Below are 20,747 nucleotides of genomic sequence, written 5' to 3'. Positions count from 1 at the left end.
ATGTGTGGTGATGAATGCATGGCCGTCCTGTTGCATGAGGAATAGCTGTGTCCACAGACTCTGAGGCTGGGGAGCACTGCCGTCTTCCTTCCTAGAGCAGTGTCTGAGGAGGCATGGCTGTGGCTTTCCCCTTCTAATGGTGGGTGTCTGTACATGTTTACTTTTCTCCTGGCTTACATACAACTATCATAAATTCTCTGAAGACAGGCTTGTTTCCCACCTAATACATCTTTATCAGTCAGTACAACATATGGTAATGTCATATAAAGACTGGGCAAAGAACACAAATGCTTTATGACATGTGCTTTTCTTTCAATTTTTTTCTTAGATTCGCATTCCAGTTTTCCTGATGGTGAACAAATAGACCCTGAAAATCTCCACTTCAACACCGATGAAGGCAGTGGAAGGTAATTGCCAGACATGAGAGCCGAGCTACAAGCTACCTGGTCCCTAAAATTTGTTGGAAGTTGGTGCTCAAATTTGTCAGCAGTCAGATAATCATACTTATTTAGTCTCCCTCCCTCCTTCCCTCCCTCCCTCCTCCTCCCCGCCCCCCTCGTCATGTCTACCTGAAATAGCAATTCTGAAACTATTAGAAGGCACACAACTCCAGCAGGATGCAGTGTATATGGGGAGAAGATTAAAGCAGGGGAGTTCTTTCTAATGTAACGAACTGACAGTGTAGTACTCAGTTAATTTAGCAAATTAGTATATTAACAAAGGCAGCTTGTCTCCCATACCAGAAGGCCAGCTAAGAGCCAGAAAGTACCTAGAGGCATTGTGTGCTCTGATCTCGTTCAGCACTGGTGCTTCTCTGGCTTTGGCTGGCACACGGTGTAGATGGCCATAGTTTAGTTTCTCTTTAGGTTGTGATTTCGTTAGGGCTTGTATAATAGTGAACAGGAAAATTGCTTATAAACAGATTTTGCTCAGTGGACACTTTTCCTAAGTAACTGTAGCAATGTTAGACAGAATCCTTTCTTTTAAATATGATGATAGACCAAATTTTGTTTTTCTCACTTGTTCAAGTGTTGGCATACTGATTAATGGCACGCACCTTCTTTCAGTCATGTGATCTTTATAGGTATTTAAAACGAGTTAAGTCATTGTGGATTGGGTCTATGCAGGTCACTTGGACACATGTAAGATCACTTAAAGTTGTTATCTTTTCTGCTTTCTGACACATAACCGTGGTGCAACAAATATTTCCGAACAATATCTTTCCATTGGTTGGACATTGATTTCAGTGAGTGCATTTAAAGATTTAGGCATCTACGTGAAGCTGTGCAAGGCTTTCTCTCATATTCCCAGTCAGCACAAACCCCAATGATTGCCAGATTTTACCAGTGTGCTCCTGCATCTGTGTTTGAGCTGTTGTACGTTTGTGAAAGTTACACTTCAAGTTGGCCAAGAGACTGTTGAAGAAACATGGGTGTACCTACATGAGAGCACTTCTCTCGCCTGCTTGTACTTAGTGACCCTTGTCTACGTCCCATGGCTGATGGCTTGCTGAGTGCTGTGACTCAGAGTTGACTGTTCTCTTAACAGCTTGCACTTTTTGTAAATAAAATTAACTTGAGAAAATTTGCCTCTGCAGTTTATTGAAAGTGGGATCAGAAGTGCCCCTCCCCCTTTAAAGTTATTGCTGTGGCTGTTTAGCAGTATAGGGAAGGACATTTTGTTAAGGGTCGGGCTTCTAGTTCTTCCTTTTAAAAACCAAAGATTGCTTCATAAATGATAGAAATAGAATATATGGAAAGAATAATTCTTACCCTAATCCCTAGCCATCCTATATACTAAAATGTCCAAGTAGGTGGTGTTTTACTTTTAGTATTGTGGTTCTTCTGGGAAAAGAGCTCAAAGCCCTGGCATGCTGGGCAGGCATGTTACTCCTGAGCTGAAGCTGTCCGGCAACATGCTCTCTGGCCACCTTGGCTGTGCTTAAAAGCAGGTAGGGAGAAGGGCAGAGGTATGACAGTAGACTCTCTCGCTGTTTGCTTGCTGTGCGCGCTTACACTTTGTATTAGATTCTTCCCTAAAAATCGGTCCTTCCTACCTCACTTTAAAACAACAAAACCTTTTTCTCTTTTATTGATATAGCTTTTATTAGTTTTTCTGTTGCACCTTTCTCAGCATACGATGTGTTCTGTGTGCATGTGTGTACACATGTACATGATAGAGGTCAGAGGTCCTGGGAAGCCATCCACTGTAATTTTACTTGAAATTTTTCTTAAATACCTCTTATTTATCTTAGGGGTTTTACAGTTTTTCTTTATGTGTATGTGCATTTGGGTCTGAGGCCACAGCTGCACCTGATGGCGAAGGTGCAGGGAATCCCACTCTGAACGCCTCTGAAGAGCTGTGAAAACCAAGCCAACCACAAAACGTGTGTAGCCCTGCCTTGCCTTTTCTTTTCTTTCTTTTTGACAGGGTCTCACGTGGTAGCCCTAGCTGGGCTAGAACTCTCTTTGTAGACAAGGCTGCCTCTGCCTTTTCATCTCAGGGGCTGGGGTTAAAGGCACGTGTGTGAGCATATTGTTCTTTAATGATTCTGACAGCTAGTCCTTCAGTAACCTTGGGATAGACAAGTTGTGTATTGTTCCCACTTGGCAATTTGGAGAGACTGTGCTGCTCTAAGGTTGGACACCACGCTTTTTCAGTTCATCATTAACCAAACACCAATGAAAAGCTGACCAATTGTCCTGTTTTGCTGTTTTATTTTGAGATAATTTTAGATTTCTAAGAGTTAGGAAAATTGTGAGAATTCCCATCTAGCCTTGGCCCAGCTTCTGTGTAAGTGCCATATGTACCCACATCACAGCATTGACCATGTCGTGAATCTTGTTTGCAGTACGGCTGTTTAAAGGCAGGGTGCCTTGTCATAGATGACGTGGATGACCTTGAATTTTTCAGCCCTCAACTCAGGAATGCTGGGATTTAGGCCTGTGCCACCATCCCTAACAAGGGCTGGAGTTTGAACCAGGGCTGTGCATGCTGCCAACGGAGCTGCACCCTCAGCTTCATGTTCGTCTCCCCCTTTATAATTTACTTGGTTTTGAGATCATCTCACTGTGTAGCTCTGTCTGGTTTGAAATTTTCTGTGTAGACTAAGCTAAGCTCAGGTGTCTAGTTCATAGAGGTCGGCCTGCTCTGCCTCCCAAATTCTGGGATTAAAAGCATGTATGTCCTCTTACTACATTTTTATATTTTAATCAAAGGATGCTCCAAGCTCACCTTGTATTTTCCCAACCATAATGAGAATGTATATCTCTATCTGGCCTGGAATTTACTGTGTAGACCAGGTTAGCCTTGACCTCACATAGATCCACCCAATTTTGCCTTCTAAGTAGTGAGATGAAAGGTGTGAGTCAGAGTGCCCAACTAAGCTATGATTCAAGTTTTTGAGGAACTTGTATTGGAAAATCATGTTAGAAACAAACATGTGAGGTGTGTGCTTACCGTTACTATACGATCATATTTCTCTCAGCCAGTGGGTGAGTACACATATAAACTTTGTTTTCAGACCATCTTAACATACCCTGCACTGTTCTGGAAACTGGAATCCTCCTGCCTCACTCAGCGTCCTGAATACTAGGATTATGGACGTGTGCCTCCATACCCAGCTAAAATGGTTTCTCTGTTTCGTTGTTATTTTGTTTTCTAGAGAGGAACTGTGGGCTGATACCTACGGCAGGCCAGCCCCACAGGGCTAATTGTAGGCTTTGCTCTGTTTATAAATACCAACCTTGTGATCCTGGATCATTGACTGTGGTAGATATACGTAGTCATTTAACTTGAACACACTAATTTTTTCTTTTCTTTTTTTTCTAGACGAGAGTTTTCTCTAAATAGCTCTGGCTATCCTGGAATTAGTTCTGTAGACCAGGCTGGCTTGAACTCAGACCCTCCTGCTTCTGCCTGAGTACTGGGATTAATGGCGTTTTCTTTCTTTCTAACACCAAGTACTTTATTATTTCTGACCTGTATCCTTGTGATTAACAAACAACCTTGAGTATCACTTGTGTGTATGTGTTTGACCTTGAGTATCACTTGTGTGTGTGTTTGAGATGGAGTTTACATACTGCCCAGACTGGTTCACATGTCCTCCTTCCCTCAGCCTCCTAGGTACCTGGACACCGATGTTCTTTACTGTTCTGTGTCCTTTTATTTTTCCTTTCCATAGCCCTTAGACATGGACTCACAGAGTATATAGTCATGATATGGTCATGGAGTAAGAACAATTACGTGTATCCCTCTTGTATGCTTGCTTGCTTTGCCAAGTTTATTCTTCTAGTTGTTCCACTGTAATCCATTTACCCACTTAAAGAATTTGGGTCATTTCCAGTCGGCATGATTTGATAAGACTTTTATATGAGCTGTGTTCATTTTGAAGGGGATTGAATGTCTATGAGAAGAGTCATCAGCTGTGTAATATAGACTTGGCTGTTCTGACGCATGCTTTGGGAAGTAGCCTCTAAATCCTTGGTGTCTCCTACATGACAGGAATTGTTTATAGTTGGAAGCTGGTAGTTTATTCAAACAAGATGCCTCAGGATGGGGCTGGTAACACCAAAAAAGCCAACAGTGTAATGTATTAGGGTTCTAAATCATCTGATACCAGGCAGCTGATGGAATTCCAGTCAAAAAATGAGTTCTGGAAGCCTGAAGGATGGTGCCCACTTGGTGGCACTGTGCCACTGCATATCAGTGTGCCAAGGAAGGTCACCTGGCACAGTAAAGGTCAGGATACATCACATCTGGGACTTTCATTCTCCCCTTTAGCTGGTTCATAATTATGTCCTTTGTTCAGAATGCAACTTCTCTGTTGCAAACGTCAGGTTGAATGGTGGAAACCCCCTCACTTGGAGTCAGCTGGTCAGGTGTAGAAGAGTGACCTGGATCTGACCTTGAAGACGGTCTTTGAAGCCGGTTCATCTTACAGCTGTGCCCTAACCTCTGTCTGAGCTAATGTTCGGGAAGGTGGTGTCAGTTCATTGTACTGAGTCATGTATAACTGTATACGGAACTGTAAAAAGCAGACAAAGTTCTGTATTTTCTATCAGCAACATCAGATTCCACTTGGGTCCCAGAAACACTAAAATAGTTAGTGTTAGAGTTTGTGCTGTTTTTTAGTTGTGTTTCCATACGCTTGTTTTTTCATTCTCTCTTTAGCTAGAAAGGAAAGTAATGGGTTTCACTGTGACATTTTTGTACTCAGTGCCTGGTTTCCCCGCACCCGTCCCTCCTTGCTGGTTCCCTCCTGCTTTCGCAGGGCATACATTGCTATTGCTCTTTTAATGTCTTCTCTTCTCCCTTTTCTACTTTGGTGTGTTTTCTGTATGTTCATGGAATGTATTTACATGAGTGTGTAAGTTTAAACCTAGATTTCACACATGGCAGAAAACACACTTGTCTTTCCTAGTCTGGTCCATTTCATTGTTCTGCAGTTCCATCCGCCTTCCTGCTAATGTCATCATTCCACTCTTTAGAGTCAGTACAATTCTATGTATTGGTGCTATATGTTTTTTTGTTTTTTTGTTTTTTTAACTGTTCACCTGTTGATGGCTCTAGGCTGGGCCCATATCCTATTGTGAGTAGCGTTGGGGGATAGGAGACCATAGATATGGGTATGTCCCAGTGGTAAGGGCTAGTACAGCCAGTGGTATTTCTGGGTCATGTGGTAGTTTTTATGAGCCCTCTATGCCAATTTCCATAGTGGTTACACCAATTCACATCCCACGCTGATACAAGTTTCTGCCATTCTGATTAGATGTGGTGCTTGGTGATCTTAAGTTCCAATAGAAACACATTGTATTCCTGATTGGGATTACAGTGTCAGAGCAGTGTCTCCTTTGACCGAGAGTAGCATCCTTCATGCCATACCTCAGAGACCAAAATGATGTGCTGGATTGAACCCAGGGTCTTTCTTGTGTCAGGCAAACACCTCGTCCACCGAGTGATACTCCCAGATCCTCTCTCATGCTCTTGTCACTTGGCTGTCCTTTTGCTGGGAACACCGGTACTTGGGGCTGGGTACAGTTGGGTAGGTCTAGATTGGGAAAGGATCCAATCACTTTACTGTTCACACTTTACTTTCTACCTTGCAGTTATAGGCCTGGTGATATTTCTGTCCCTTCTGAGGGTTAAGGTTTTCTTTCCTGTTTTCTTCTGTCAACTTCAGGGACTACTCCCTGTGTGAGGAACCACAGTCTGTCTGTCTGTCATTTCTGGTCTTTCTTTCCTTAGGCTGCTGTGTCTCTTCTGTATACAGTTAGAACCCTTCCTTGTCTTTGTTGGAAATTTGTAAAGAAAAGCCTGCAAGAGTCCCTGACTGATTCTTCAGTGTCCAGAGGCTGCTGGACATCGTCTCCTTTACCATGCTTTGCTCAAGTGTTCTTTCTAGTGGCTGCTCACAACTGCTAGATGGAGTATCGAGCCTGTCTCATGCCTCCTGCCTGACCTTAGGCTGCTTGATTTCTCTTCAATCTCATCTTTTCAGTGGGCGTGGGAAGTCAGGTAATCTAGCCTTTTCCACTGAAGAGAGGAAGAAGTGCTTGGTTAAATCTACATCTCAGACGATGAAAATACTGGTGTTTGTAAAGGCGTAAAGTATACACTTGGTTACAATAGTGGGTCTTCGTGTTTTAAGAGCAGATCTTACTTTATAACCACTTAAACTGGTTCTCACTTGAAAAAAGGACTCCTCCAAATGTTTATCATTCTTGACAGCTTTCCACACTTTTTCTCCTTTTCTAAAAAGATGAGAAAAACCTGACAGAACCCGTGTGCCAGGACACACCTTACCTGGAGATCGTGTCAGTGACGGGTGACGTGGAGCATCACCCTACAGCTAAGCCGAGAGGAACACTAGAGCCACCTGCTAACGGAGGAACTCTGTTACTGAACAGTAGTCAAAGACTTTGGAGGTTTAGAAAAGAAACTAATTTGTTTGAAATTCAAATAAAAGTTCAAGTTTATTCTGAGGTCAAGCAAAAATTGGCTCGTAAAGTCTTAGTTCCAGTAATTGTTAGACCTGATGTTCACTTAGAATAGTTAGAATATTGTTACTTCAGAAAGACATCCGTGTCTTTAAGTATCAAGATTTAGGGTTTTCAAACAACAGTTTCCTTCGAATATATCATCCTTTCAGAACCTGTTTACATCCTTAAACAACTTACAGTGAGGACTGCATGACCAAGAAATTTGGAGTTCAGCATTGTAACTGAAATAAGGCTTGATGGTAAAGCAGTTGCAGCATGTTACCAGATACATCCCTTAAAACCAGTGGTTCTCAACCTTCTGATGCCGCGACCCTCTAACACAGTTCCTCCTCATGTGGTAACCCCCAGCCATAAAATTGTTTCCATCACTACTCTAACTGTAATTTTGCTACTGTTATTGTGTAAGTGTCTGTTTTCTGACGGTCTTTGGAGGTACCCAGTAGTTGGCTTCACTTCTCTCCAGAAAGACCCAGAGCCAGCACACACTCGATCATTTCTTTCAAGGCTGAAGTTCAGTGATGTGAAGGGAAAGCTTGAACAGAGATCTAAGATCTGAGAAATCACCCATAGCCTAGGGTGGTTCCACCTCTCCTACTGCTCTTCTGTCTGCTCCCTTTCCTTACCCCTTAAACCAGTGAGCAGGAAGCACAAGGAACACAAACGCCTGCCTCTGCCCTGCTGCCCCCCCCCCCGTGTGAGTGCTGTATTTTGGTGGGTGGGTGCTAATAGTTAAAGCAGCACTTAGAAGGTTTGCAGTTGATAAGGTATAAGAAACTTCCCTTTCCAGTGGTAGCATGTGCCCTCAATTCCAGCACTGTAGAGGCAGAGGCTGGTGGAGGGGGGCATGTTTGAAACTCAAAGACCTGCCTAGTTAATGCACTTTGATTCAGCTTTCCTTTAAGAATAAGACAAATAACCGGTGGTTTTTAATTGCTGAGTTTTATTAAGATATTGGCAAAATTTCAACATACTCCTTACCTGAATAAACATTTTTAATAAGTAAAGTATGAAGGATCACTTATGATTACAACTCAACTCAAAAGTGATCTGTAGAGTGGGTTTGTAAATCGTTACGTCACTCACTTCACTCCAGAGAGTTCTTTGCAGAGAAATGTCATGAACAAGAGAAAGCTTGTCTCTCACCAAAGAGCACCTAGAGAGATTACAATGATGTATCTGCATTATCTCAGACGTCAGAGTTAAAGCACTTTCTTTTCAAGAGTGACTGCTGCGCCAGTGTGCGATCCCCTGCCCTCCTTCAATTTCTAATCAGTATAATCAATAGTTCTGAACAGTTAAAATGCTGCTGGGGATGCAACAGCAGGGGTTTCCTTCAGTCAGTACACTTTGGCTGGATGTTATAATACTGACAGTATCGTTTGTTTTGTAGAAACGACCATCTTTCATAGATAAAAATAGAAGAGTGTTGGGGTTTTGGTTTTCGTCCTGGTTTTAAAAGGTAAAAACAAATCTTTTAGTAACTTAGGATCCAAAGAAAATTTCTCCAAACAAAGGTTTGAGCAAAACTGTAGTATCCTCTTTTGTAGCCTTAGGTGAAAAGGCTCATTGAACAAATTAAGTTTAAAAATTAAAATCATTTAGACCTGTTCTCACAAAACCTCAGGAAACCTTTGATGGGGAAGACGTAGTGGAAGCACAGCAATTTACTTGTCCGCAACACTGAGCTGCACGTGCATCATTTCCATCTGCCCCGTGGATGCTGCACGTGCATCATTTCCGTCTGCCCCGTGGATGCTGCACATCTTACTGGCACAGTGTTCTAGCAATGGAGTGTGGTGGTCATGGAAATGAAATGACGCTGCTGTACCACTGTGAATGTGGTCAGGACTAACTTAGCGTTGACTACTAACATTGTCCTCTGAAATGATGTTACTTTCAAGGCGCCTTCTGTTAAATTAATACAACATGGACTTTAATTGTATTACTTCAAGGACAATGGATGGCACTTATAGGTAAAGAAAGGTATATACATGTTTTTCTGTCTGACCTCTGTTGTACAGACATAAATAGAACTAATAGCCCCAATATTTGGTGCTATAATGTTGCCATTCTCAGTTATCTTCCCAATATACATGTCTAAAAAAATGAAGAAAAAAAAAAAAAGAAACCTTTGAAATTAGGGACTGATGCCCTTTGAGACTCACAGTGAATGTACAAGGAGTAGTAACCTCGGTTGGTGACTTGAAGTCTACTTTCCTATCAGATACTACACTTTCTTGTTTATATTTGTTTTGCTATTTCCTACTTTAACAAAACTGTTATAGCAAGCAAACAGGTTGATGCAGGTCGTGTTAATTGAAAAGGTGATGCTGCCACTCCTTAAGGACCGAGTGTAGAGCTCTCACCACCACTAAACTGCACGATGAAGTAGAGGTACAAAACACAGAATTCACAGACTATACCTCAGCATTTACAGTAATATATATTGTATAGATACTTTTATATCTGTCTAATGTTTGTACAGTCACCAGATACACCATCATTAAATATAAGTTACAGAAATGTATAGATACCATTAGTTAGAGGGTTACTTATTGCTTACATTAGCAAGCAGCAAAGAAGGGCAGAGGATTTGAACTGAAGGGAACTACTTCCTATCACCAGTGGCGGTAAGGGTTAACACTGCATTTCACAAAGCACTGCTTCTTGTCTGGTTTTTAGAACCAACAGCAGTGTTTATCAGGCCAATAACCACTACTTTAATATCATAGAATGTTAAAGGACTTACCTTACAAATGGTTCCTAACTACCTTATAAATACGCACATTGTGAACAAATGAAGTTATTTTCTACAATATTGGTTTATTAACTTGACCACACTAGAAATACTTTTCTCTATTTTCTAGAGAGCGAATGATATGAGAAATGGAGTTTTAACACTGCTGTGTAGTCAGACCTACAAAATCCAGACCTTTCAAAATGGGTCTGTTTGTCCCAGTTTCATCCACCCAGTTTTTTTTTTGTTTTTTTTTTTTTAACCCCACTGATAAAAAGCCTGTATCACCCCAAAATGTTTCTTCTTTTCTCCTCATCCTGATCAAAATCACTGCCAGCAAATAATAACCACAGATGCTCTTAGACTTTGGGGTCTGAGTGTACACCTGTGTTCTGCAGCCTCCTCCTGTTTCCTTACAAGTGTTGATTTGAAAGTGACCCTGTACCTGATGGGTTGTCAACAAGATCTGGGCTTCAAAAAGACAACAGCCATGAGCGAGGGCCATGTGTGGGCAGAGCAGGAGAGAGGTGATGAAGTTTACACTGCCGAGGTGGAGCCTTGGTATCCTCTTCACCTGAGCGGTTAACAGTGACTGTGGGGGAGGGGAAGGTGACGCCAAGGTCAACAGAAAACATACCGAGAATCTCCACTTACTCTCAAATTTTGAAAAATAAAAGCTATAGATTAACAGTGTGATTATTGCTAAAGAGAAGCCGGGTTTTGGTCTCTTAACGAGTTGATGTACCTGCGGTATATTAGTCATTTATGTCTCGGAATTTGGGGACCTTAGTCTTGTGTGGGTCTGGAGAGTGCCTCGTGAATTGCTGTTACATAGAACATGATTACGTAGGAGCAGTGCCTGCACTGTGAGCAATGGCTCTAGCAGCTACTCCTGCCTATTGGCCACACTGGCCCAGCGTGGGGGATGGGGAACATGAGGACGTGGACCCATGGCTGAGAGAAACCAGGCTGCCTCACTGAACAAACATGACCCTGTACTTGCTGGGTTTCTGCTTTGAAACTTTGAAATGGCAGGAAGTAGTTGATTTAGAACTATAAGCTATAACTTAAGTATTGAAATGAGAAGCACATGACCTGTCACTGTGGTCTGAAGCAAGTAGCTGGACTCTGGCTCGTCTTGCAGTTACAACTAAACAGCCCTGGCTCCCAGTAATCTGCATTCTCCTTTGCACTTGGCCTCTGGGTTCACACTCAGCTTCCTTCATACCAATTACTTCATTCCCTTGGGGAAAACAATTTTAGAGAAGTTAAAACTATCATTTTTTTTTTCATTCTTCAAACTACATGTTATATTATAGTAATATATGCCTTTGCTGTCTGTAAACATAAAAAAGCAGAAAATATAGAAATGCTATTTTCACAACTCTTTTTAAATGGCATGAGTCTTATAGCGTACCTGACATCATCTCTGCTAAACCACTTTTATTCCTGAGATGAAGGTACTGTGAAAAACATTAGCATCCTAGGTTACAGCCAGCTGGCGGTGGTCTCCTAAAATGAAGAGTAACAGAATCCCACCAAAAGCACCACAACAGGTTATAAAACGCTCAAATAACTAAAACCTTAACGATGTATTTTAATTAGAAATGTTCATAGTTGCCTTCCACTTTCTATGAGAAATGAATTCTCTCACATATGCTGCCTCCCGAGTCTGAGAGTAGGACACTTTGGTACTGGTTACTGCATCTTTCATCAGCAGTTAGGACCCGTGTGGCTTTTACTCTTTCACCTACCCAAGCAATTGGGAGGAGATGCTCCATAGTCCCCAAGTTCTTGAGGGACATTTCCCAACAAAAATTAATTCTGCATTGTTTCCTTTAGATTAGGCACATCAGACCAATAGTTGCGATTTCTATACCATATATTCTGACTGGAATAACTTTCAAGCTTCCACTAGTGACGTGAAGGGATGGTGAAGAGGGGCTGTATGTAGGTGTGGAGACACATCACAGGGACCAGTTGAATAATTTTTCTAGTGAAACCGCCAATACTTTTGATTAGATTGAAAACGCTATTTTGAGTTTCCTAAAGATCTATGTACATTTGAGGGTTGAGCCATCCGTGGATTCATAATGAAGCACATGTACGTTAAAAATGTCTACCTTGTTTCTACTCTGATAGTTATATTTTTGAGAGAACTAGCTAGCCTACATTGAAGAAAAAGTCTTTATATTTTATAGTCCCAGGGAAGGTCTGGGCATGAAATATTATTACGCTTTCTGATCACCATGTTTTCACTATATCCTTCCCAACTATTTCCCCTCCATGGCAAAGAACTTCTTAACATCTTGTTTCTCTTCCCACTTCGAGTAAGTGAGGAGAGGCTAATGCCTATTTTGCGAGAAGGCTCTCGAGCAGAAAGAAATGAATAAAACTTTGGATTAAACCTAAATCCACGCTGCCTTTTGGAGTAGTGGTGGCGTAAATGATACAATCTAGATGCTCTTTTCCCCGGGGATTTGAACTGTTCATTTTCCAACCCAGAATAGACAGGGGACAAGTTCTCCATTCTGCATATCTGTTGCCCTGTTGAACCCAAATTAAAAGAAACCAGAGGCTCTCCAGCACCACTCCGTTCAGGCTGTGATGGCGTGACTGAGCTCTCCTCCATTATTAGCTCATTAACATATGCTTTCTTTGGTGCACCAGGACCAATCATCTCAACTGGTGGCAAAAATTGGGTACTGTGAGGTTTGCTTGTTTCTATTTGTGTGAGATCTAGGTAGTCTGGATCTTCCAGCACGTTGATTTGGGGCCCTGGGCTCAGGCTAGTTCTATCAGTGAATGAATCCACACGCCCCTCATAGCCTAGATCGGCTGGTGCTGAGCACTGGTGCTGTGGCCAAGGGCGTTTGCACTCTCCATGATTCTCCTTATCATCCCCACCATCTTCTTGCCCTCCTTGAAAAGAGTTCTCTGTCCAATCTGATTCCTCACTAACATTTACAGCTTTGTTCATGTCCCTCAGGAATACCACAATAACAGTGATGTTATCACTTGACCCCGCATCACGAGCTGATGCTACTAATTTGTGGGCAACCATGCTGCTGTCTCCATTATTCTCTTTCAAGTGGTCAGACACAACCTTCACTGCCTCATCAGGGTTCACGGTGTCATAGAAGCCATCACAGGCCAGAATGAGGTAGTCTTCAGTCCCATCCAGAACAGTGGAGGCAGAATCTGCATCTCCACAGATATATGGCTTGTGTTCAGCATCTCCTGTGGAAGTAGAAGGGAAGGGCATTAGAAGGCAGGTTGTGGCTCACCTAAGTCAATACTGTGATTAACTTAACGGGAAACTTTTATTTAAAAATCGCAAGTGAAAACTTGAGTTCTATGTTATTTGGATGTTGTTATATGTGCTAGTTGCAAGCCTCAGTTCCTCTTCCACTTTATATTCTCAAAAGTGTACTTCTGGCTACCGTTTTGGTTTTGCTGATGAAAGCAACAGTCACATCAGATCTAAATTTGCTGCTGTACTGAAAACATCAGTCACACATAGGGGAGCTCTTAGTTCAGTTGATTTGTTTGGTTCATTTACAACTTGAGAATATTGGGTGGGGGACCCAAATTCTCCCTGTTTTCCTCATTAATTCCCTGTCGTTTTTTTAAAGCCAGTGATAAGTAGGTTCACTGAGTTACAAGAGATTTAAATTCCAAGTGTGGAAGACTGGAGACATGGTTCAGCAGTTGGCAGCACTGGCTGCCTTTTCAAAGGAGCCAGGTTCAAATCCCAGCACTCACATGGTAATTCACAGCTGTCTGTCATTTCAGTCCCAGGGGATCTGAAACCCTTACACAGACATATATGGAGGCAGACCACCACTGTAAAAAACCAGAGAGAGAGAGAGAGAGAGAGAGAGAGAGAGAGAGAGAGAGAGAGGAGAGAGGAGAGAGGAGAAGAGAGAAGACAGACAGACAAAACTGAGTGTGATTTCCCTAAAGCCAAGGAAGCGTGTGGGCGTGTACACAGTCCCGCAGGTGGAGCTAGGTCTGTATTATAGGCCACTTGGCTTCTCCTTTGATGCTTTGTTTAATGTCTTCTAATGTCTGGAGAACAGGCAGAAAACCCACAGTGAGTGTCTTCATGACTTCACACGACCCACCTGCGTTGCTCTTGTTCACCGACCCCATGCACTCACTAACAACATAAGCAGACACAAGGCAGTGCTAGGCGGGTAATGTCCAACAGCCTTGAGCCCACAGGTTTTTCTCACTGCTGAGATCACCCATCTTCTAGTGCGTTCAGAACTTAAAAATGCAGACACTACCAGATCCTGCGTTGTTTTTCTGTAGTCGTGTGCTTGGAAAAGGGCCAGCTGTTGTATTTAGCCACCAAACATGTGATGTAGTGCCCTATAGCCTAGTGTTGAGGTCAGCACTGGGATCAGCCTGCTTAGCTCCAAATCCTAGCTCTCTCACTTGTATCTGCTAGAAGTTCCCTAAGATTTCTTTCGTGCATGTCAGGCTCAGAAGAGTTCAATAGGAACCCTGTGGCTAAAAACTGTGTAGGCCACATGCCGTCTCCAGCATGTCGAGTACCTAGATACCAGGAAGATGAATATTTACTAAATACCTATTTAGGTTAACGCATGTGTAAAGATGAAGCAGAGGACCTTTCGGTCCTATATGTTCCCAACTTCACCTCCTAACTAATCCCCTATCCTCCCCAATGGGGATTTTTTGTTTGTTTTGCGGTTTTTATTTGTTTGTTTGTTTTTTGTTTGTTTGTTTTTGAGCCAAGGTCATCTCATTTCCATAGGCCAGGCTGGCCTCTAGCTTGCTTTGCAGCCAAGACAATGCCTGATCCCCTTGCCTCTGCCTCCCAGCTGCTGGAATCCTAAGTGTGCACTACCCCTCTCACCGGCTCATAGCGTCCGAAGCCAGAGTCCCCACCAGTCCACTTGATTTCATCTCTCTATTTTACCTGATTGAAGTAGTTTCTGAAATCTACTTCTAAAAATAAATGTAATCTGAGTCACACTGTTCCAAAAAATCTTGTTTTAGTGCTAACAATTAAAAGACTTGCAACTGTTAGTTTAAAACAGAACATACCAAGATTTACAGGGAAATACTGCCAAGATTCTGGTTTTTCACCTGCTTTCTTGTTGAGTGTCAGATTTATGACATTTCACCCCCAAATTTGGTAGGAGGGTACAAGCATGCATTCCATGGTGGGGATGGCAGCACCCTTTATCCTCAACGTCTCCTCCCATATGCTAGCAAATGTACGTTCCTCAGTCAGCTTTGGCTCATAAAGGAAGGGCTCGTGGGGTGAAACAACCAAAAAGCTGCCTAGTGTCAAAGCTTTTAGTGTCATTTGTTTTTTAAGTGGCGTTGGACTGTTCCTTAGGCCCTTTCCTGCACCTTTCAGCCCATTCCAATGACTCTCCCAAGTCTTCTATTCCTCAGCTCCTTAATCCAGTTAAACGGGCTCTTGGTGGGTTTGTCAATGCTCGTGGTGTGGGTGGGCTGTGTGGATGGCTCTATCCAGTCGCACTCAAGTTGTTCTCTTCTACTTTGCTCTCAGCACTGTAGCACGCAACCTAGTTCAGCTGGAACTAGCTCTAGGCCCCCTCTGAGCCTCCCACGTGCCGGGCTGACAGCATGGACCGTCATGGCCTTTCAGATCTCAGTCAGTGTGCTCCTATACTTCCCAGCTGAAAATATTTCTCTCCAACACTACCACTTATTTCCTATTTGAAATTACATCTTTTAAAGATTCGTTTTAAGTATATGAATGTTTTTTCTGTGTTTGTATGTTCACTGCATGTGTGCCTGATGCCTGAAGCCCTTAGAAGTGACCATCAGATCCCCTGAAACGGGAGTTAACAGATGGTCATGAGCATTCATTCATGTGGGTGATAGGAATCAGGCCTGAATCCTCTGTAGAAGACACCAGTGCTCTGTCCTGCTGAGACACGTCTCCAGCCCATAATCCCATTGCTTTTTTCAACCCACTTCTCACACGGGCCCTCTGCAGCCTTGACTACTCAGGCCTAGAAGCCTCTTTTCCAGGCATCTGAACTATTCACTGCTCTGCCACTCGTCTTCCCTGGCTTGTTCCTTGACTGAATAGTACAGCAGCTGTGTGCTAGGAGTGTGTCAGGCCAGTTCTGAGTGAAGTATGTAGCCACCTTACACATGAATTCCAGGAGCTGGGTACCAAAACTCTGACTTTATAAAGGAGCAAACCAGTACTAAGGCATTATCTTCCCAAGATCAGTAACCCAGAAAGCGGCAGAGCCAAGATCCAGACAGAATTTCTGCCCAGTGTTACCTTGAGTCACTGACATGCTACTCATAGCTTGGCATCTTCACTCAACATGTATTTTCTGGGCATTGTTACTCATGCCTGTGGTTTCAACATGTGTGGGTGCACACAAGATAAATAGCATTGCCAGAGTGGGATGAATTACTACATCCTTATCTGAACTGAGAACTTCAGCTACACTCCAAATCTCTATCTCTAAGTGTGTACAAAACCTCCTCCAAGACGTCCCATCCGTACGTACCTAGAACTGAAAATGTGTCCAACCGAACTCGCCCCTACCAACTGCTGCTGCTTTATTACAAACGCTCCATCATCTTCCCACTCACAAGTCAGAAACCTGGAAGTTCGTTTTCCTCTTCCTCACAAACCATCATCTGTCTCACCGATTTATAGCCTCCTCCGTGTCTCCCGTTTTAGATGTCCTCGTCTCCAGCTCTGTTCCCAGAAGCCCTCTAAATGCTCTCCCTTCTTGGCTCTGGTACACTTGCCTCCATTCTCCAGCTGTAGCTACAAGTGCTTGGAAGACAGACCTGGCTGTGCATATCCTCAGCTTATTCATCTGCTGCCTGCGCGTGCGCGGTCCAGACCCTCACAGGCTGGCAGAAACACTGCTGCTTGACCACTCCACCCTCTGCTCTCACCTCGAGTACTCATTGCTACTCCAAAAACTATTTATATCCTGGGGTTTCCCTCCCTAAACATAGTATGTCACCCTATCCACCTGCAAAGTCACGTTATCGGTGATGTCGACCTTATTCTGTCTTAGGTGTCACTTCCTGAAATACTGCTTTGGCTTCGCCTTGTGCTCTATTTTTAGAATGAAGGCCAACATCTACACGTGAAGTTGGCTCTGTGGGGATACATCAGTCTCCTGACAAACACTGTCAGAAGGGAGATGAAGAAGAGGTCTTGACCAGTTCTAGTTGTCAAAAGTAATTGTATATAAGAGTTTATTTTAGGGGTTGGGGATTTAGCTCAGTGGTAGAGCGCTTGCCTAGGAAGCGCAAGGCCCTGGGTTCGGTCCCCAGCTCTGAAAAAAAGAAAAAAAAAGGCTTGTTCTGGCTGGGTATGGTGGCACACATCTATAAATCTAGGACTTGGGACGAAGGCAAAACATCCACATATGTAAAAAAACAAAAAAAAAAAGATAAATAAATCTTTAAAAAGAAAAATCTGGGGGTTGGGGATTTAGCTCAGTGGTAGAGCGCTTGCCTAGGAAGCGCAAGGCCCTGGGTTCGGTCCCCAGCTCTGAAAAAAAGAAAAAAGAAAAAAAAAGTTTATTTTAGGCTTGAGAATCTCCCCTTTCGAACTTGTTCCATAGTAACTAATAGCTCCCTTAGTGTGAAGTAAAACTGTTCCTCACGAAGTCTTTCCTCAGTCAGCTCTTTGTCACTTAGCTTCTTAGGCTCATAGTTGAGGAACCTTACAATTTGCCAGCGCCTTTTCAAAGAGGAGGAAGGGTTCGAGTCACTGATGAAAGTAAACCAAATCTTCAGGTTGTCTAATTGTGGAATCTTAGTAATGATAAGCTGATTTAGTCATTAGATGTGACCTTCGTGCATGCCAGCTCTATCTTTATTCAGTTGCTTCTTTAGGGAGGAAAAAATTATATCTGCTTATCTACTCGTGAGGACACACAAAGCTGGCAATCCCAAGCAGTCAGCCCTAGCTCATACACATGAGCAGCACACTAACTGGACTCAGCAGGCTATATTTACATGTGATGCTGTGTGAAGAAGAAAAGTCAGCTGGGAAGAGAAGCTAACCCAGAAGCCTAGACAAAGACAGGCATAGCCCAGTTCCTTGAAGTTATGCCTACAGCCTTTCACAGCTGCCTGCTGAAGCTGTTTTATAGTAGCGCTGCCCTTTTAAAAAGCTGGCATTTTAGGGAGAGCAGTTCTTACAAGTGCTTGTAAGGGCTGGAGTACACCGGGCTGGGTAGAATGCTTACCTAGCATGCATGAAGCCTGAGCATGTATGAAGCCCTAGCATGCATGAAGCCCTAGATTTGTTTCCCAGTGTGAATGGGGAGGGAAGGAAAGAGGAAAAAGTGACCTTGAACCCAAGATTATCTGACATGATATTTTCTGGGCCAGGTGTGGTACACCTTTAATACCAGCACTCAGGGGCAAAGTCCAGGTTGGTCTACTTAGACTCTCTCTCATAAAAACTGTGTGTGTGTGTGTGTGTGTGTGTGTGTGTGTGTGTGTGTGTATACATACACATATATTCTAAATATTTCTGAAATGTTTAGAAAATAGTTTTGTACAATGTGTTTTTAACAACTCTGTTCATATCATTTTATAATTCACCAAAAATAAACTGACATTTTGAAAGAACCTCCCATTTTCTGCAAACATGGAATGAAACAATTACTTTGGTTTTAAACAGATTTGTTCACTAAGTTGGAAGCTTCTATTAAAAAATAGAAACTGATAAATTCTATATTCCTTGACATGATTCTTATTTTATAATAAACTTTAAATGTATAAATAGCCAGGTAGGCTTGAATAATTAAAAAGTCACCTAGTTGTTAATTTAAATAATGGTAACATTCTGAGCATGTAAATCGAATGTCAGGTTCCTTCACATCAAAGTTAACACAACACAGTGAGCTAGAAGACTGCAGAAAGGAGATTAATGTTTTCCTACCGATGGCTCTGGAGACTGACAGGCTTCCATTCACCCTCCAGGCACCAAACCAAACCACACAGCCTCCAAGGGCCTCAATTCGCTGCTTTTCATCCTAAAGAGCAGGGCAATAAAAAACAAATAACTGCACTCAGGATTGATTCATCTGCTTACAATAAACAAACAGACTGCCCTTCATCAGCCAGCCTGTGGGGTCTTTCTGTAGTTCTCCCTTTAGAGGACGGCACACTTGTAAGACTAAAGGCAATAATAATACTCAAAGAATCCTAATTAGGACTACAAAACCGCCATTGTGACATGCTCTATTGGAGCCGATCATACATACCTCTCTGTCTGGCTTGTGAGGCTTCATGAGTTCAACAGCTTGGCCCTTTCTTACCAGCATGACCTGGGAGTCGCCCACCCATGCCACATGGAGCATGTTGCCTCTGATAAAAGTCACTACTCCTGTGGTCCCGCATCGTAAACTCTGAAAATAATGTAAGACCAGAGTCAAGGAAATCAAAGACAGCAAATTCTCATCGTGGAACAATTTATAATTAACACAAGCTGCATTTGAGAGAGACTATTAGTAATATTATTTCACATTACAAATTCATGTGTCTCAGAGCATTTTGTTTTATTTTTCAAAAGATGTCTTCCTTTGTGTAGCTCAGGCAGCCTGGAACTTGCTGTGTAGACCAGACTGGTCTCTAACTTACACAGGTTTGCCTGCCTCTGCTGAGGTCAAACACGTGTACCACCATATACCTGATCTAGAGAATTTTATGTGTATTTTTGTTTACGCACACAAATCCACTTTGATCTGTGATAAGCAAAACAGGGATAATTATCAGTTTCATTTTAAGTAAACAGATTTTTTAAAAAAAAAACTGGGCTGGAGGCGGTACAAAGACTGGAGAGAGATTGCTCAGTGATGAGAGCACTGGCTGCTCTCTTAGTGGACCCCAATTTGATTCCCCACATGGCAGTGACTCACAAACGTATATAACTCGGTCCCAGGCCATCTAATAACTCCTCCAGCCTCCGCGGGCATTGCATGCATCTGGTGTACAGACATACATACAGGCAAAACACCCATACTCATAAAATATAAATTAATTAAGTTAAAAACTGGACCAGGTAAGCAGGCTCAGAATTTAAAGGTCCTTGCTGCCAGACCTGATATCTTCGTTTGATCTTTAATGTACCTTAAGAACCACCCTCTGTGAATTGTCCTTTCCTCCATGTACATGGTGACATGCATGTACATTCACACCCACACCCAGAGGGGGAGGGAGAGGGGGAGAAGGAGAGAGATACAAGATGCTTGGGTGTGTGTTTTAAAACATGGAATATTCTGGGTTGGGGATTTAGCTCAGTGGTAGAGCGCTTGCCTAGGAAACGCAAGGCCCTGGGTTCAGTCCCCAGCTCAGAAAAAAAAAAGAGAACCAAAAAAAAAAAAAAACAAAACAAAACAAAAAAAAAAAACATGGAATATTCTGTGACTTGTCATAGGTTGGTACTATTGTTTACTATGTAAAATACCTGAAGTCTTTGCTTTTTCTAGGTCACTGTTAAATCCACCCACCCACCCCACCCCCTTTATTTTTTGAGACAGGATCTCATTGTCACTCTAGTTAGCCTGGAACTCATGGAGAGCTTTTGCCTCTGCTTCTCCAATGCCAGGACTAAAGGCATGCACCACCACACCTGGCAACCCTTTTTCTTAAATGGATCCAGTTCCAGTCTGTTTCACTCGTTTCGTAACCCTACTGTGGTATAGTTGTACAAAATGTGTGTGTGTGTACATATACAAAGCAAAGAAATGTCCCCAGTCTCTAGATATTATGGAGCTGAGACAGCATATACTCGCTGAAGAAGATGCTTATATACCTTTAAAAACAAAAACCAGAAAAGCCTTCCCTAGAGTATTTTTAGGGAGCTTTGATTGGGAACACAGCATAGAAAGCTAACAGCCTGGGATGTCACTGCAGTAGCTACCACAGTTCTTAAAGCCCTTGATCCTGCTACACCAAAATGACATCTCCATTTGACATGAGTCACCACCAAATAAGCATGA

At 42.7% G+C, this 20,747-nt stretch overlaps 2 protein-coding genes across 12 annotated transcripts in view; one reads left to right on the top strand and one right to left on the bottom strand.

The window, feature by feature from the left end:
- Window positions 1-20,747, top strand: part of Trim37 (tripartite motif containing 37) — a 141,678-nt gene that overhangs the window by 107,641 nt on the left and 13,290 nt on the right. For 3 of the 11 annotated variants that reach the window (XR_004389001.1, XM_032911863.1, XM_032911860.1), the window contains one exon: window positions 329-407. Coding sequence is in view for 8 of the 11 variants with exons in the window: in XM_032911863.1 (XP_032767754.1) it covers window positions 329-407 (79 nt within the window). In the remaining 3 variants the exon portion in view is untranslated. Of the gene's footprint in view, window positions 1-328; window positions 1,585-15,289; window positions 15,395-16,450; window positions 16,982-20,747 lie in introns of those variants that run through there. The other 8 variants (XM_032911866.1, XM_032911865.1, XM_032911867.1 and 5 more) reach the window with 6 other exon arrangements.
- Window positions 9,426-20,747, bottom strand: part of Ppm1e (protein phosphatase, Mg2+/Mn2+ dependent 1E) — a 136,469-nt gene continuing 125,147 nt past the window's right edge. The window contains exons 5-7 of the mRNA XM_032911868.1: window positions 19,011-19,154; window positions 18,686-18,779; window positions 9,426-12,978 (exon numbers count right to left, since the gene is read on the bottom strand). Coding sequence (XP_032767759.1) covers window positions 11,927-12,978; window positions 18,686-18,779; window positions 19,011-19,154 — 1,290 coding nt within the window. The 3' untranslated portion in view covers window positions 9,426-11,926. The remainder of the gene's footprint in view (window positions 12,979-18,685; window positions 18,780-19,010; window positions 19,155-20,747) is intronic.

The sequence above is a fragment of the Rattus rattus genome, chromosome 9 (genome assembly GCF_011064425.1).
Source record: "Rattus rattus isolate New Zealand chromosome 9, Rrattus_CSIRO_v1, whole genome shotgun sequence".
NCBI classification, from domain to species: Eukaryota; Metazoa; Chordata; class Mammalia; order Rodentia; family Muridae; genus Rattus; species Rattus rattus.
Note: the sequence above shows the minus strand (reverse complement) of the source record. Positions and strands in the feature narration are given on the sequence as shown.